This window comes from Paramormyrops kingsleyae, chromosome 10 (assembly GCF_048594095.1).
Source record: "Paramormyrops kingsleyae isolate MSU_618 chromosome 10, PKINGS_0.4, whole genome shotgun sequence".
Classification (NCBI taxonomy): Eukaryota; Metazoa; Chordata; class Actinopteri; order Osteoglossiformes; family Mormyridae; genus Paramormyrops; species Paramormyrops kingsleyae.
The window spans coordinates 34,271,203-34,285,002 of record NC_132806.1 but is presented as its reverse complement, the minus strand read 5'-3'; the positions used below and the strand labels follow the sequence as shown (position 1 = coordinate 34,285,002).

Below are 13,800 nucleotides of genomic sequence, written 5' to 3'. Positions count from 1 at the left end.
GCTGGGACTGGCAGCTGTGCTGGAACTCCCCGCTTCTGCGGGGGTGGCGCTGTGTGCTGAGCGATGCATGGGGGCCTTCGCCTGCCTGCCCCCCTGCCCACCCGCCTGCCTGCCCCGGATCAGGTTTCTTTCCTGTTTATTGCTCTCCGCTCTGTTTTACTGGAACCGCTTCTGTGCCAGGGAACCGGGCTCCAGTTACAGGCGGGGGGCCAGTGGACAGCGAGTGGCTAATGTCATTTGTTTGTTTGTGGGGACAGACTTCGGGTGGGGGTCTAATCACGTTTGTCCCCCCTGCATATCCTCTGTCAAGGAGCAAGATGAATAGGTGTGGCGGAGGGGTGGGGGGGTGGGAATGTTGCGGATATGTTCCGCCCTGGGAATGGAGATGGATACGGCCAGCAGGGGGCATGAATGAGCACGGCTGTGAGCGCCTCTCTAAAGAGGGTGTCCCGCTTCCCGGCCGCGTACTTAATGCCCGAAATAGGAGCCGGAGCTTGAATGCATGTTTTTCCTCCTTTCCCGATTTCCCCCGGTCGTGCGTGTCCGCTGTGAGCCGCCGTCGGTGAGTATTCCCCTCCCGGCCCGCGTTCGCCAATCAGGCCCCAGACTCTCGCCTGGTCTCCCGGAAAGCGTCGGTAATGAGAGGTTAACGCGGTGGCAGCGTCCCCATTACTGAGTGAACGTGGTGCCCCCCGACAGCGTAGTAAAATCTTTATTGCTTTGCTGACCTCCCTGTCATGCCTGCACCGGCTGCTCGCGGGGACGCGGGGACGCGGGCTGGCCTCACACCGCGCTCACGTTCCAGCTCACACGCCTGGGGTTACGGCCGGGGGCTCAGAGCAATTTTCTGCTTGTCACGCCGCGAGAGCTGTGCACCCTCTCATGCGGGGGGGGGGTTGTGCTAGGTGCCTGTTTAAGAAGGAGAGAGGAGAACACAGAGAAGCCACTGGAGGATGGGCATGGTGAATGTGAGGCCTAGGCTGCTGCTTCTGGGAATTCCGGACAGCTGGGATTTTCCTGTTTTGTTTTTTTTTTTCCATGGACTGCGATCCAGCCCCGCCTTGCATGTGCGTGTGCCTTGCGCCTCGCTGGCCGGGACACATGGGCGATAGGTGGTGTTGCAGACCCTCAGGCCACCTCCCATCATCGTGCCGAGGACCTCCGCCCTACCATGAGCGGCTGTGGGGAATTTCACCACAGTATGTCAGTCATGTCTGTGGCCCCCTCTCAGGCATTGTTCCCAAACTCCCGACAATATCAGTGTGAGGAGGTGGGGGGGGGGGGTCCGTAGCCAAAGCTCTCACAGAACTTTAACATAATGGCGAAATGCCCCCCCTCCCCCCGAAGAGGTTTTCAGTCTGCATGTTTGGCCTTGCTGAGTGACACTGCCAACAGACCTCAGCAGGTTACTGGTTTGGCATCTTCATTGTCAAGAGCAGCTATTTAGCATTTTTATAAGTTTACTGAGTTTAGTAGGATTTCGGCTGAAGGTCGTCAGTTGCTTCACCGCTGATGCCGTATCGTCCCTCCCCATGCAGGAAGTCATCCTGAAGAGGGCAGCTGACCTAGTAGAAGCTCTGTACGGGATGCCACACAACAACCAGGTGAGGGGGGGCGGGGGGCCCTGCACGGAGGGGTTAAGGCAGAGGTATTCACACTGTGGGGCACAAAGGAATGGTGTGGGGGTGCAGGTGAGGGGAAAAACACCTGATCTGGTGCAGGGTGGGGGGTTGAGCTAGAGGCAGATCTATTTCAAAATCACAACCTTAGAAATATTAAAAATAACAAGAACACATTATATGAAGCTAACAAATTAAAACAGGTTTAATATGTAAAATAGGCACCACGTGCTGAACACATCAAAGTATTATGACTAGTGAAATAACGAAAGTTTACAGTGGGATAGTTGCTTGGTTAATGCTGACATACTTAGAGGAAGCATGGAGATATACCCACGGTTCCCTGAGTGACAGTAATGCCTGAGTGGCCCCCTGCAGTGTTTCTCTCCATCTTCACTGGCTCCCTCTAACCCGCTATGATGACGTCTCGATGACACGGCCCCTCTCCCCACGGCAGGAGATCATCCTAAAGCGGGCAGCGGACATCGCGGAGGCGCTCTACAACGTGCCGAGGAACCACAACCAGCTGCCGGGTCTGGCCAACAGCTCTGTCCATGCCGGCATGATGGGGGTCAATTCCTTCCCGGGCCAGCTGGCAGTCAACGTGTCCGAGACCACTCAAGCCGCTAACCAAGGTGGGCACCCCCGACACCCAACCCCCGACACCCGACCCCCGACACACTCCATGATGCTGCTGGGGATCTTTTTAGAGCCCTCACTGTATCAGCTTGTTCCAAACATGGATGGATGGATGGATGGATGGAAGCATGCATGGATGGATGGATGCCGAATCCGATTTTACCATTGTCATTTCCCCCATAAGTCTCTCTGAGCAAGAAGAACCCAATTTTTTATATATATATCCAGGCCCTTGCGCGTTTTTTGTGGACAGGCTGTCATGACAGATGACAGTACTTATAAGAGACACAAAACTCTGCGATTGCGGCAGTGACGGCTGACAGAGTAAAAAAAACCACCAAGTCACCTTGTAGCAGATTTCAGGTAGAGTGAAGGCGGGCCCTGTAAATCCGGGGGTGGGGGGCTGCACGCTGTAATTAAGCCGCTTTATTTATGGAGCGGGCATATAAACAAGTCCCCCACCCTGAGGGGATCAGTGATCCTCACAGGGACAGAGTGAGGGGGGGTCACCGTGGCCAGCATGTCCTCATTTCCTGCTCCTTCGTCCTGACATTGGTGGCTCCATCAGGGCTGTATGGTTGGCGTTGGCTCAGATGTTACCTCCTTGGTATAAGTTAAGAGGCACAATCTCTGTGCCGGGGGAGGGCTGGTACGCTGGGGGGGGCGGGGGTCTCAGGGTGTAAACGAAGGTACACCATGACCCATGGCTGTCCCTGGTGTCCCTCATAACGGGGAACGGGCGTCCAGGGGTCCACAAGGGCGGGACCCTAGGTCTGTGATTTTTGGGTGGAAGGTCTGTATTTCACCTCTCCAGCTCTGTGGTTCTGGTTCTGGTGGACTCTCTGTCTCTTTCTGTGTGTGTCTCTCTCTCCCTCTCTCTATCTCTCTCGCTCGCTCGCCTGCCTGCCCCCTGCCAGAATATCGGCCAAGGGTCACGCATCCATGGAGCCGGCAGGGTTTTTTCGCCGCTGGCTGACCTCGGCACCGAGGCCCGGCTCTAATTAAGCCGGGAACACCTAATGAAAGGGAGAGCGGCGGCGCAGTGCGGCGGCAGCTACGGCGGCGGTAACGAGGTCACGTGGCTCTCCATCGCCCGGAGAAATCGCCAACTCGCGGCTCTGCCGACGACTCGACGATTTGCAAAGGCCTGGACGCAGCGGGGGCGGGATGGGGGGGGGTTAAGTCTCCTGTCACGCTCACCTTCAGAAGCAGCCGCTCTGAATCACACACACAGCGAGCCGTCTGAAGCTGCATTAAAATCAGCTGTTACTGAGCGTGCTCAGAAGGGCCCGTTATTGGTCTTCCTCCCAGGAAGTGTGTCCCAGGCCTGATTCCTCTCATTGTGGGCGCCCGCTCCGCTCCTCACCCAACCCCGCATGCAGTGACAGCTGGGAAATCTGCCGACCACCCAGAGGCCGCTTACAATCACAAGCCATTTTCTCTGAGTGTGATGGAGATATAAGACAAATATGTAGCGAATTAGTGGGAAAATCCTACATATCCGTATGTGATTTCAGGGCGAATGTTGGGGAGATGGATGTGCTGGTCGTCTTGTTCTACGCACAATAGCGGTTTGTAAAAGAGAAGCTCCTTCTTGTCACAGAGACTATGAAGCATTTAGCTGGGGAGGGAGAGAGATTGCGGGAAGGCAGACTCAGGAACAATGTTCTGTTTCCTGAGAGATTATAGCGATTTCTGCTGCGTAAATCCGACAATAAACTCCCGGCCATGAATAATTCAGCAGGTCCTGCTGCCAGAAGGCGGAGGCTTAATAGAGCAGCCCGCTGAGGAACACAGCGCTCGTGTTTGTATTTGCGCTGTGGAGGCCTAGCGGGTGACCTGGGGGAGGGGTCACAGCGGGGCCTCCAGAGAGCCGGGCGTAGTCGAATACCGATGGCACGCTGAGGTGTCAATATAAATTCACGGTCAGGCCTGACCTTTCGGGGTTTACCTTTCCTATGGACCTGGGTATCACACACAGCAAGGGGGCGGGCCAAGGCAGGGAAACCAAACAGTGGCCGGCTCCTGCTGAAGGCCACGCTTCTGTTTCTAACCACCCCCGCCTTCTGTCTCCCCTTACTACTGCCCCCTGCTGACTGTCCCCACAACGCCCCTCCTAGGCTTCAGCCGGAACACGAGCAGCGTCTCCCCCCACGGATACGTGCCCAGCTCCACGCCCCAGCAGACCAGCTATACCTCCGTCGCCACCAGCATGAATGGCTACGGTAACACGGGCATGTCCACGCTGGGCGGCTCGCCCAACTTCCTCAACGGCTCCGCTGCCAACTCGCCCTATGCCAGTGAGTGCCCTCTCCCTGCATTCCCAGTCACACACCACACTCACACAGTAAGGTTTCAGCAGGCTGAAATATAATTTTAAAAAAAATTTCTTGTCCTCCTCTTTTTTGAGCTCTTCTTTCATTGGCTTCATATGATGCCATCTCTGCCGGGGTTTCCAGCCAATGCTCTTAAACAGCATTCTCCTGCTCCTTTAATCAGGCATTTTCTGGTTCCCGTCCTCCCACCACTTTAATCTGGTGTTTTTTGATTCCCTTCCTCCCGCCCCTTTAATCAGACGTGTTCTGGTTCCCATCTTCCCTCCCCTTTAATCTGGTGTTTTTTGGTTCCCCTGCCCCTTTAATCTGGTGTTTTTTGGTTCCCATCCCCCCCGTCCGTTTAATCTGGTGTTTTCTGGTTCCTATCCCCCTGCCCCAATGTGTTCTGGTTCCCATCCTGCCACCCCTTTAATCTGTTTTTTTTTAGTTCCCATCCTCCCGCACCATTAATAGAATGTGTTCTATTTCCCATCCACCAACCCCTTTAATCTGCAATTCTTTGGTTCCCGTCTTCCCACCCCTTTAATCTGTAGTTTTTTGGTTCCCATCCACCAAACCCTTTAATCTACAGTTTTTTGGTTCTCATCATCCCACCCCTTTAATCTGTAGTTTTTTGGTTCCCATCCTTCTACCCCTTTAATTTGCAGTTTTTTGGTTCCCATCATCCCAGCCCTTTAATCTGCAGTTTTTTGGTTCCCATCATCCCACCCCTTTAATCTGTAGTTTTTTGGTTCCCATCCTCCCACCCCTTTAATTTGCAGATTTTTGGTTCCCATCATCCCACCCCTTTAATCTGTAGTTTTTTGGTTCCCATCCTCCCACCCCTTTAATTTGCAGTTTTTTGGTTCCCATCATCCCAGCCCTTTAAACTGCAGTTTTTTGGTTCCCATCATCCCACCCCTTTAATCTGTAGTTTTTTGGTTCCCATCCTCCCACCCCTTTAATTTGCAGTTTTTTGGTTCCCATCATCCCACCCCTTTAATCTGTAGTTTTTTGGTTCCCATCCTCCCACCCCTTTAATTTGCAGTTTTTTGGTTCCCATCATCCCAGCCCTTTAAGCTGCAGTTTTTTGGTTCCCATCCTCCCAGCCCTTTAATCTGGTGTTTACTCCATGTTTCCTTATTGTTGGTTCCCCTTCAGTTGTTGCTCTTTTTCAATTAGGAAAGCAGTGAGCGTGGTGAAGGTACGCCTTTGTTCGCTGTAGTTATGGCAGGGAGGGATGTGGAGCACGAGATCCTTTCCAGTCTCAAAGCGGCAGGAGATCCTGGCAGGGAATCCGAGACGCACCGCGGTGGCGGGCGGGTGATTTATGCCTCGCGGCAGTGAGACAGACACTGCCACGATATTGATGCTCATCAGGAAAGCCGATCGCGCTGTACCTTTAACAGGAGGTGGGATTAAAAAGTGCCCCACCTCCCAGCAACTCCTTGCGTGTCCGTAACGCCTGACCGCTTGTGAAACACCAATCTTCTGTCACAGCTTCTAAATTAAAGACTCTTAATTAAATCAATAAACTAATCGCAGGAGCAGTGGTTCAATTTCAGCGCCTCGATTCGCCGATGTTAACGAGTGTTTTAAAAGGGCCCCCTGACTCCTCTCGGGGGCTTTTGATCGATCCCGGGGCCATGCTCTGGAGCTCCGGTCCTCATCAATCGATTAGTCAGACCTTCGTAAATGGCCGATGACATTACGTGCGGTGCGGAGTGTGAAAGGCAGACCCTAACACAGAGGGGGCCGTCCTGAAAGGTGGAGGAGGCTCGCGGGCCCCACAGGGAGAGACTGGAGGGCCCAGGGTCACATGTCTGATGGAGGCACCATAATTAAGATGGAGCTGAGGAAGGGAGGCCGCACACCTTCTGAAGGGATGCTAGCTCCAGTCCTCGGCACCCTAGTTTCTCTGTTTCCTTTCCGTCTGTGCTGGAGTACTGCTGCCCCCCGTCCCCTCTGAGCCGCTGTCTCCCCCCCGCAGTCGTGCCCTCCAGCCCCACCATGGCCTCCTCCACCAGCCTGCCCTCCAACTGCAGCAGCTCTTCTGGAATCTTCTCCTTCTCTCCTGCCAACATGGTGTCTGCCGTCAAGCAGAAGAGCGCTTTCGCACCCGTGGTGCGGCCCCAGGCCTCGCCGCCGCCCACCTGCACTAGTGCCAACGGCAACGGCCTGCAAGGTAAGGGGGGGGGCATCATGCCTGATCTGTGCTGTACTCTTCACTGGATCACCTTTGCCTCACGGTCAGGGGAGCCACAATAGTCCCACACACACACCCTCCTGACCCCCCTCCCACCCAGAGATCTGGGAAGCCCCAGAAGGTCCCACAGGAGGATGGGATTTTGTGCCTGAAGGTGGCTCAGGGAAGCACTTCAGTTGCTATGACAACTAGTGGAAAGACAGGAATGACCCCCCCGTGCTGACCTGCTCTAACCCCCCCTCCCTTGTTCCGCCTGTAAATAACACGGCTGTTTTCTCTCTCCTCCCGCCCCTCCCTGCTACGTCGGCTCACTCCAGATCAATCTTTCGTGGACTCTAGCAAGTACTCAACAGCCGGCTCGTTACAGGGCCTGGCCTTCTCCTGAAGTATGTCCTCCGCCTGCCTGTCCGTCACTCCCTTCATCTGCACCTCCCCCGCATGTGTCTCACTTCCTGTTTGGCTTCCTGTGTGTCACTTCCTGCCTCTGTCTGTCCTTGGTTTTCTGCTTCATCAGTTTCTACCGTTTCGCTGTTTTCTTCCTTTTGTTTTTACACGTGCTGCCTGACGGCTTTACAGTCCCATCAACACTGAGGCCTAATAAAACACTCCCTCCGCTGGGCTGTAACGTAAACACCCGCCATGACATAACGTGTTCGCCTGGCTCAGGGGGCATAAGGGCCGCACAGACCGCCCAGTATCACATCCCTAGATTAGACGGTGAACGGATCACACCTCTGAATGCAAAGCAGTGTCTCAAAAATGCCAGGGAATCAGCATATGGGAGAGAGGAGGGTACAGTTTAACAGAGTGTACAAAGTGCAGTGTAGTGTAGAAGACAAAATTTAAAGGGGAGGCTGTGGGGACAATAATTTGACATCCCTTTAAGTGCTCATAGGGAGATCGTGAGAATGGATAGGGGCTGTTTTGTGTTTTTTTTGTGGAAGGGCAAAGGGGAGCAGCGAGCAGCATAAACATAAGGCCACGCCGCCTCTCCGCCACAGAACACTGGCTCTGCTGTCCCAGAGACAGTCGGAACCCTGCGATCTTTAAAAAAAAACAAGATGTAAAAGGAGACCAATAAGTAAAGGAGCAGGCCGCGGGTTGTGGGAATCTAGGAGGCGTGTGTACGGTCCTGCGCTGTCTCACACGGCAGGGGGCGTGTGAAGCCGGAAGGTGGCCCTTTAGCCCTGTTTGTGGACCGTTTGGTAATAGACACAGCAAAATCAGGCCCTCCCCAATTCAGGGGTCATCCCCCCCCCTCCCCGGCAAGTCTACCTGCCCCCAACTTCTCTCTGCCCCATCAGCAATCCTCCTTTCTGAGAGGAACTGGTGCCTGTGGGGGGGAGGGGGGGCTCGTTTTATGTTTGTCAGCAGATGCAAACTTCCTTCAGGTCAAACTTGCAACAATAAGCAGTTTTCTGCCGCGCATCTGAAGCATAAACATTATAGGATCCTCAGCGATGGCCCTGATCGCTCCTACACTATAGAGCAGGGGTGTCAAACATACGGCCCGCGGGCCGAATACGGCCCACTATGGTGTCCAATACGGCCCGCGGGATGATTTGAACAATAGTATTAAATATCAAACCTTTTTTATTATCATCATTATTATTAGTAGTAGTAGTATTAAAAAGGAATAAGAGTGTTAATGAACAGTTTCTGAGGACTTGTTAAATGCAGTTTTACAGAATATAGTGCATTTGTTGTAATTTGATGCACTATGATTAAAAAAAAATAATAATAAATTCGGCCCGCACATGGTCACATTTTCTTCTCATCCGGCCCTCACCCTAAAATGAGTTTGACACCCCTGCTATAGAGGATCCTCAGCGATGGCCCTGATCGCTCCTACACTATAGAGGATCCTCAGCGATGGCCCCGATCGCTCCTACACTATAGAGGATCCTCAGTGATGGCCCCGATCACTCCTACACTATAGAGGATCCTCAGCGATGGCCCTGATCGCTCCCGCATTATAGAGGATCCTCAGCGATGGCCCTGATTGCTCCCTCATTATATAGGATCCTCAGCGATGGCCCTGATCGCTCCCTCATTATATAGGATCCTCAGCGATGGCCCTGATCGCTCCTACACTATAGAGGATCCTCAGCGATGGCCCTGATCGCTCCCTCATTATATAGGATCCTCAGCGATGGCCCTGATCGCTCCCTCATTATATAGGATCCTCAGCGATGGCCCTGATCACTCCTACACTATAGAGGATCCTCAGCGATGGCCCCGATCGCTCCTACACTATAGAGGATCCTCAGTGATGGCCCCGATCACTCCTACACTATAGAGGATCCTCAGCGATGGCCCTGATCGCTCCCGCATTATAGAGGATCCTCAGCGATGGCCCTGATCGCTCCCTCATTATATAGGATCCTCAGCGATGGCCCTGATCGCTCCTACACTATAGAGGATCCTCAGCGATGGCCCTGATCGCTCCCTCATTATATAGGATCCTCAGCGATGGCCCTGATCGCTCCCTCATTATATAGGATCCTCAGCGATGGCCCTGATCGCTCCTACACTATAGAGGATCCTCAGCGATGGCCCCGATCGCTCCTACACTATAGAGGATCCTCAGCGATGGCCCCGATCGCTCCTACACTATAGAGGATCCTCAGCGATGGCCCCGATCGCTCCTACACTATAGAGGATCCTCAGCGATGGCCCCGATCGCTCCTACACTATAGAGGATCCTCAGCGATGGCCCCGATCGCTCCTACACTATAGAGGATCCTCAGCGATGGCCCCGATCGCTCCTACACTATAGAGGATCCTCAGCGATGGCCCCGATCGTTCCGCTGGCCTGCAGCCGAACCAACTACGCTAGACTCCCCCGAAACACATCTTCCCTGACATCTCCCATGATGCTCTGTGCCTGCACCACACTCTGAGTTTAAGGGCGCCCCCTTCAGGCATGCTGATGACTGGCCCCTTCTGCTTCTTGTTCATCCTCCCCCTCTCTGGTCTGGGGCTCTTCCCTGCTTTGTTCTGGTCGTCTTTCTCTCCGCCGCTCCTCCGTTACAAATCGCACAATTTTCCATCGCTGGCACGCACACAGCTATAGTGGGGGCCATGTTGCATAACCATCCCATTACAGGCCCCCCACCCAAAAAAAGAATGCATTACACAAAGCGGCATAAGGCCAATCGAAAAATCAGCCATTGCCCGCCTTGAGGGCCGTGCGCCAAACTGGCGATATCGTAGCGCAGATATTTAGATTTATTCGTTGCTTATAAATTTCTCTGAAATCAGCCCACAGTTTGTTCTCCAGATGGAAGAACAGATTGTGTTATGTGTCTGTTGGATGAAAAGTGAGGCTAAACGATCACGTGGCTCACGCTTTCCCTCCCTGTGCCCCCCCCCCCAACCCCCCTCCAGCAGCGATTCCTGGGATGATCGTCCCTCCGATGTAGAAGATTTGTGAACGGAGGCGGGGACACTGCAACGCCGTAGATTCCGGCTCTCAAACCCAGGCATCTGGACAGCTCTACATGAGAAACGGGAACCGTAACTCAGGCCTTTATTTAAAAACAAAAAAAAACAAGGAATTATATTTGGTAAAAAAAAAAAAAAAAGAACAGGGGGATAGCACTGCAACAATGCGTTCACGTTTTAAATTCGTAAAATTGCGTGGATGCCTGTGAAGAAGCAGGGTGACAAGCCTCCCCGTGCAGGCGGACGGGAACCATATTTATTTTGGAAAAATCCGATTTCTCCCTGTTGCTTTCTCGTTTAAGTTTTCATTTAGTTTGAACGTTATGCCTATTTTTTAAGAATTGTAATACACGAGGGACTCTATTTCGGTATATTTTATTTATAATGTTTAATTGAGGGATGGAGTGGAATGTGAGGCGTGTAGCTTTGTGACTGTGAGATACGCTCATTAGCGAATTTCTTCGATCAGGAATGAAGACTGAAGTGGTTAAAGACCCTCAGTAGGTCGCACTGCTCAGTCCTTCTGGAAATGGGGATTTCCGGGGTTGAGCCTCAGAAGGGCCTCTGGAGGGCGCTGTAGATAGGGCTGACACACAGACACACAGGTCTCTACACCAGCTCTCTTACGCTTTACGCTCATCTCACTGGCCGCTATCAGGTCAAACACGGCCGTCACCTGATCCTCGGAGCCATTTACCCACAATTCAATGCTGATCTCACAGTGTTGCGCTGGCATGTTGGCCCCGGCACCCCCAGGGTTTTCTGTGTGGGTATTGCGGCTTTTGGGGAGGGGGGGGGGCAGTGTTTGCCATAAATTAACAAAGCCCTTTATTTTTAACATTCGCTATTATATCAGTTAAGAAGGAAAAATGCAATTAACAGGTTGTCAACATTATATGTTGGCTTTACAAATGAAAGGTTTTATATTTTGAGTAGCCCTGCGGACAGATCCTGCTCTACATGAGGCTATTTAGGGGAGATTTTGTTTCTTTTTCATTTCGTAACGAGACTGTGATCTTCATAGTTGGCCTTCTGTGCTTTCTTGCCTCCTAACAAGAACAAACGTTGAGGAAGCGAAAGGAGAGAGATCCCTCGGGGAAAGTGCATGAAGAAACGAAGGAAAAAGACTTATTTTTCGGTGATCATGAAGGAGCACTGTTACGTAACACGAGGTCTTTCGACTTTGTCCTTTCTTTTCTTATCCAGCACTAATAATCTGCTCAACAAAAGTGTCAAAGACCCCCAAAAAATCGGTCGGATCATTTCAATCGTTTATGTTCTATAATTTGTGTATATAGCAATACATGTTTGTTTTTGTGGTTAGATTTTTTTTCTTTTGCCAAAGCCATTGTTTTTAAATATATTTATACATTAAAATGTCTTAAGGCAGCTTCAGGATATGTTTACCAACTGCTAACTTGCAAATGATAAAAACAGAGAGGATGTGGAATTTCTGGATACATTAAGGAGTTTTCTGTAAAATATCCATATAAATAATGTATTTATCTCTGGAAGTTGTGCATCGCCTCTCTCCCCACGTTGATTTCTTTGCTCTGTGATGAAGTGCTGACCTCCTTACTTTACTTGGCATCTGGCTCTTTCAGTGTGACATTGATTTCTCTCATTTAGCCTCTCGTTTCTCATTCATTTTGTACCGTTTTAAGGCTGTGCTTCCATTGTTTTTTATTTCCGCACATGAAAAGCCATTGTCTATTTTTGTATTATTTGTAAGTTAATGAAGAGTTTTTTTTTCTTTTTTGGAGTTTTCTTAATGTATGGCAAAAGAGTAGCATCTTATTCTGATAGTATTTAGTTATGTAGATTTTAAAATATGAATATATGAATATCTATCTTTTTCTTTTTGCTCTGTGAGGCTGTCAGGAGCTCATACTGTTTTGAATTGATAATATGCATGGCTCTTTAATATGAGAGTGACAGTTGCATTCTGTGCGTTGAAACTAGGAAGCCCGTTCTGAGGAAACGCTCTTGAAAATACTTTCTTTTGGGGATTTTGCCTTCTGTTCTCGCTGTCACCCTCCCTTGGTTATTGAAACCTGATTCCTACATTTCTGTTTTTTCTCACTATTACATGAACCAGCAGTTCAGATGCCTTAACAATGCAAACCCATTAGCACCACTGTCGAGCTCCTGAGAAGTTTTTATTTTGAAAAAAAGGGGGGGGGGGCTGGGCTTGGGGGGACACGGATTGAGATGTTTTCATGATCCAGATTGATGTTTACCGGCACTCGTTATTCCTCATGGCCCAACAAGAGAGACCCTGTCGATCGATGCACTTGGTGGGGGGGGGGGGGGTCAGAGCAAGGAGTGGAAGACTCAAGATCTATGATCAATATTTAATGTGTGTTGCAGCTGGGTGGGGTGCAGGGAGTGTGGGGGAGGCACTATATCATTAATTTAAGACAAAGCTGGCCTTTTATTGTCTCTGTGATTTCTTGTTTTCCTTTAAATCAGGGTAACCGGAGGAGAAGAGAAAAATAGAGGCCATATTCTTTAAGGCCGTTGTCCTGGAAATTGAGGTCGAATGTTTCCTCATCTGACCTATGAGCATGTGCCCCACCCTCACGTGATGAACGTCTGGGCAGGGGGGCGTGCTGGCATGTACCTGAGCCCTAACCCTGCATAACATCGCCCCGCAACAAGCTCCCCCTGAACGGCCAACATTCAGCGAGAAAGGCTGGGTCACGACACCCCTCACCTGAAGCGTTTTAGCGATTTTATTGGGCACTTTGAAGCGTGTTTGTGTGTATCTTCCATATGGTCCAGCCCACCCCGCCCCCCAGGAGACAAAATGGCTTTTTATTTTACATTGGAGATATTGGTTTAAAGTGACATCCAAAGCAAGGACCTGGCTGATGGGCCTCTGGGTCAGAAACACAGGCGATGTCCTGAGTGGATACTGGGGGTCTTGGGGGGGGTGCTGTGTGCTTATGTTTCTTTCAGTTTAATTTAACACAATGAAGAGAATGGGAATACCTGATGGAGGCTTTGTGCGCGCTGTTTCTTCCCCGTGGTGGAGACGGCCGAAGATGACTGCCGCTGTGTTTGACACAATCAAAGCTAAAAGCTGGTTTTCTTTCTTCTTGTTTCCACTTTTTTGATTTTGTTTGTTTGTTTTTTTGACTGGTCACACTGAACAGTTCTACTGAAGAGGGATTAAAACTACTGTATAGATTGTTATCATTTTTGATGAACTCTGAGCTGTAAAATTACTTTTTGACTTTCACAATATTTAATTAAAGTTACTTCTTGTCTGTGATCTCTGTCAGTGGCTTCCTCATCTGTTGGCCGACCGTAAGACATGTCTCACGCAGCCCAGGCTCCAGCGTGGCTTTCTGGGGCCCAGTGTCCGAGTCGTTCACAAACCTGCACATGTAGGCGAGGTATAACCACAGGAGAGTGAAAGCTGGAATTCTGTCCAAAGGCAGCCACACAGCAGTCATACCTCAGACGATATAATGGATGGTTGTTGTGTTTGTACACCCTGCTAATGTGTTAAGTAACAGAACATTATATGTGCCTCAACACAAGCCAAACACCCAGGAATTTTAATACA

The 13,800-nt window shown here is 50.9% G+C and overlaps 1 protein-coding gene across 7 annotated transcripts in view; it reads left to right on the top strand.

Annotated features, from left to right (window-relative positions):
- Positions 1-13,503, top strand: part of ebf1a (EBF transcription factor 1a) — a 109,477-nt gene extending 95,974 nt beyond the window's left edge. For 3 of the 7 annotated variants that reach the window (XM_023844690.2, XM_023844688.2, XM_023844694.2), the window contains 6 exons: positions 1,539-1,604; positions 2,077-2,254; positions 4,379-4,558; positions 6,564-6,758; positions 7,097-7,165; positions 10,170-13,503. In XM_023844690.2, the coding sequence (XP_023700458.1) occupies positions 1,539-1,604; positions 2,077-2,254; positions 4,379-4,558; positions 6,564-6,758; positions 7,097-7,164 (687 nt within the window). In that variant the 3' untranslated portion in view covers position 7,165; positions 10,170-13,503. The remainder of the gene's footprint in view (positions 1-1,538; positions 1,605-2,076; positions 2,255-4,378; positions 4,559-6,563; positions 6,759-7,096; positions 7,166-10,169) is intronic. The other 4 variants (XM_023844693.2, XM_023844692.2, XM_023844689.2 and 1 more) reach the window with 3 other exon arrangements.
- Positions 13,504-13,800: the final 297 nt, after the last annotated feature.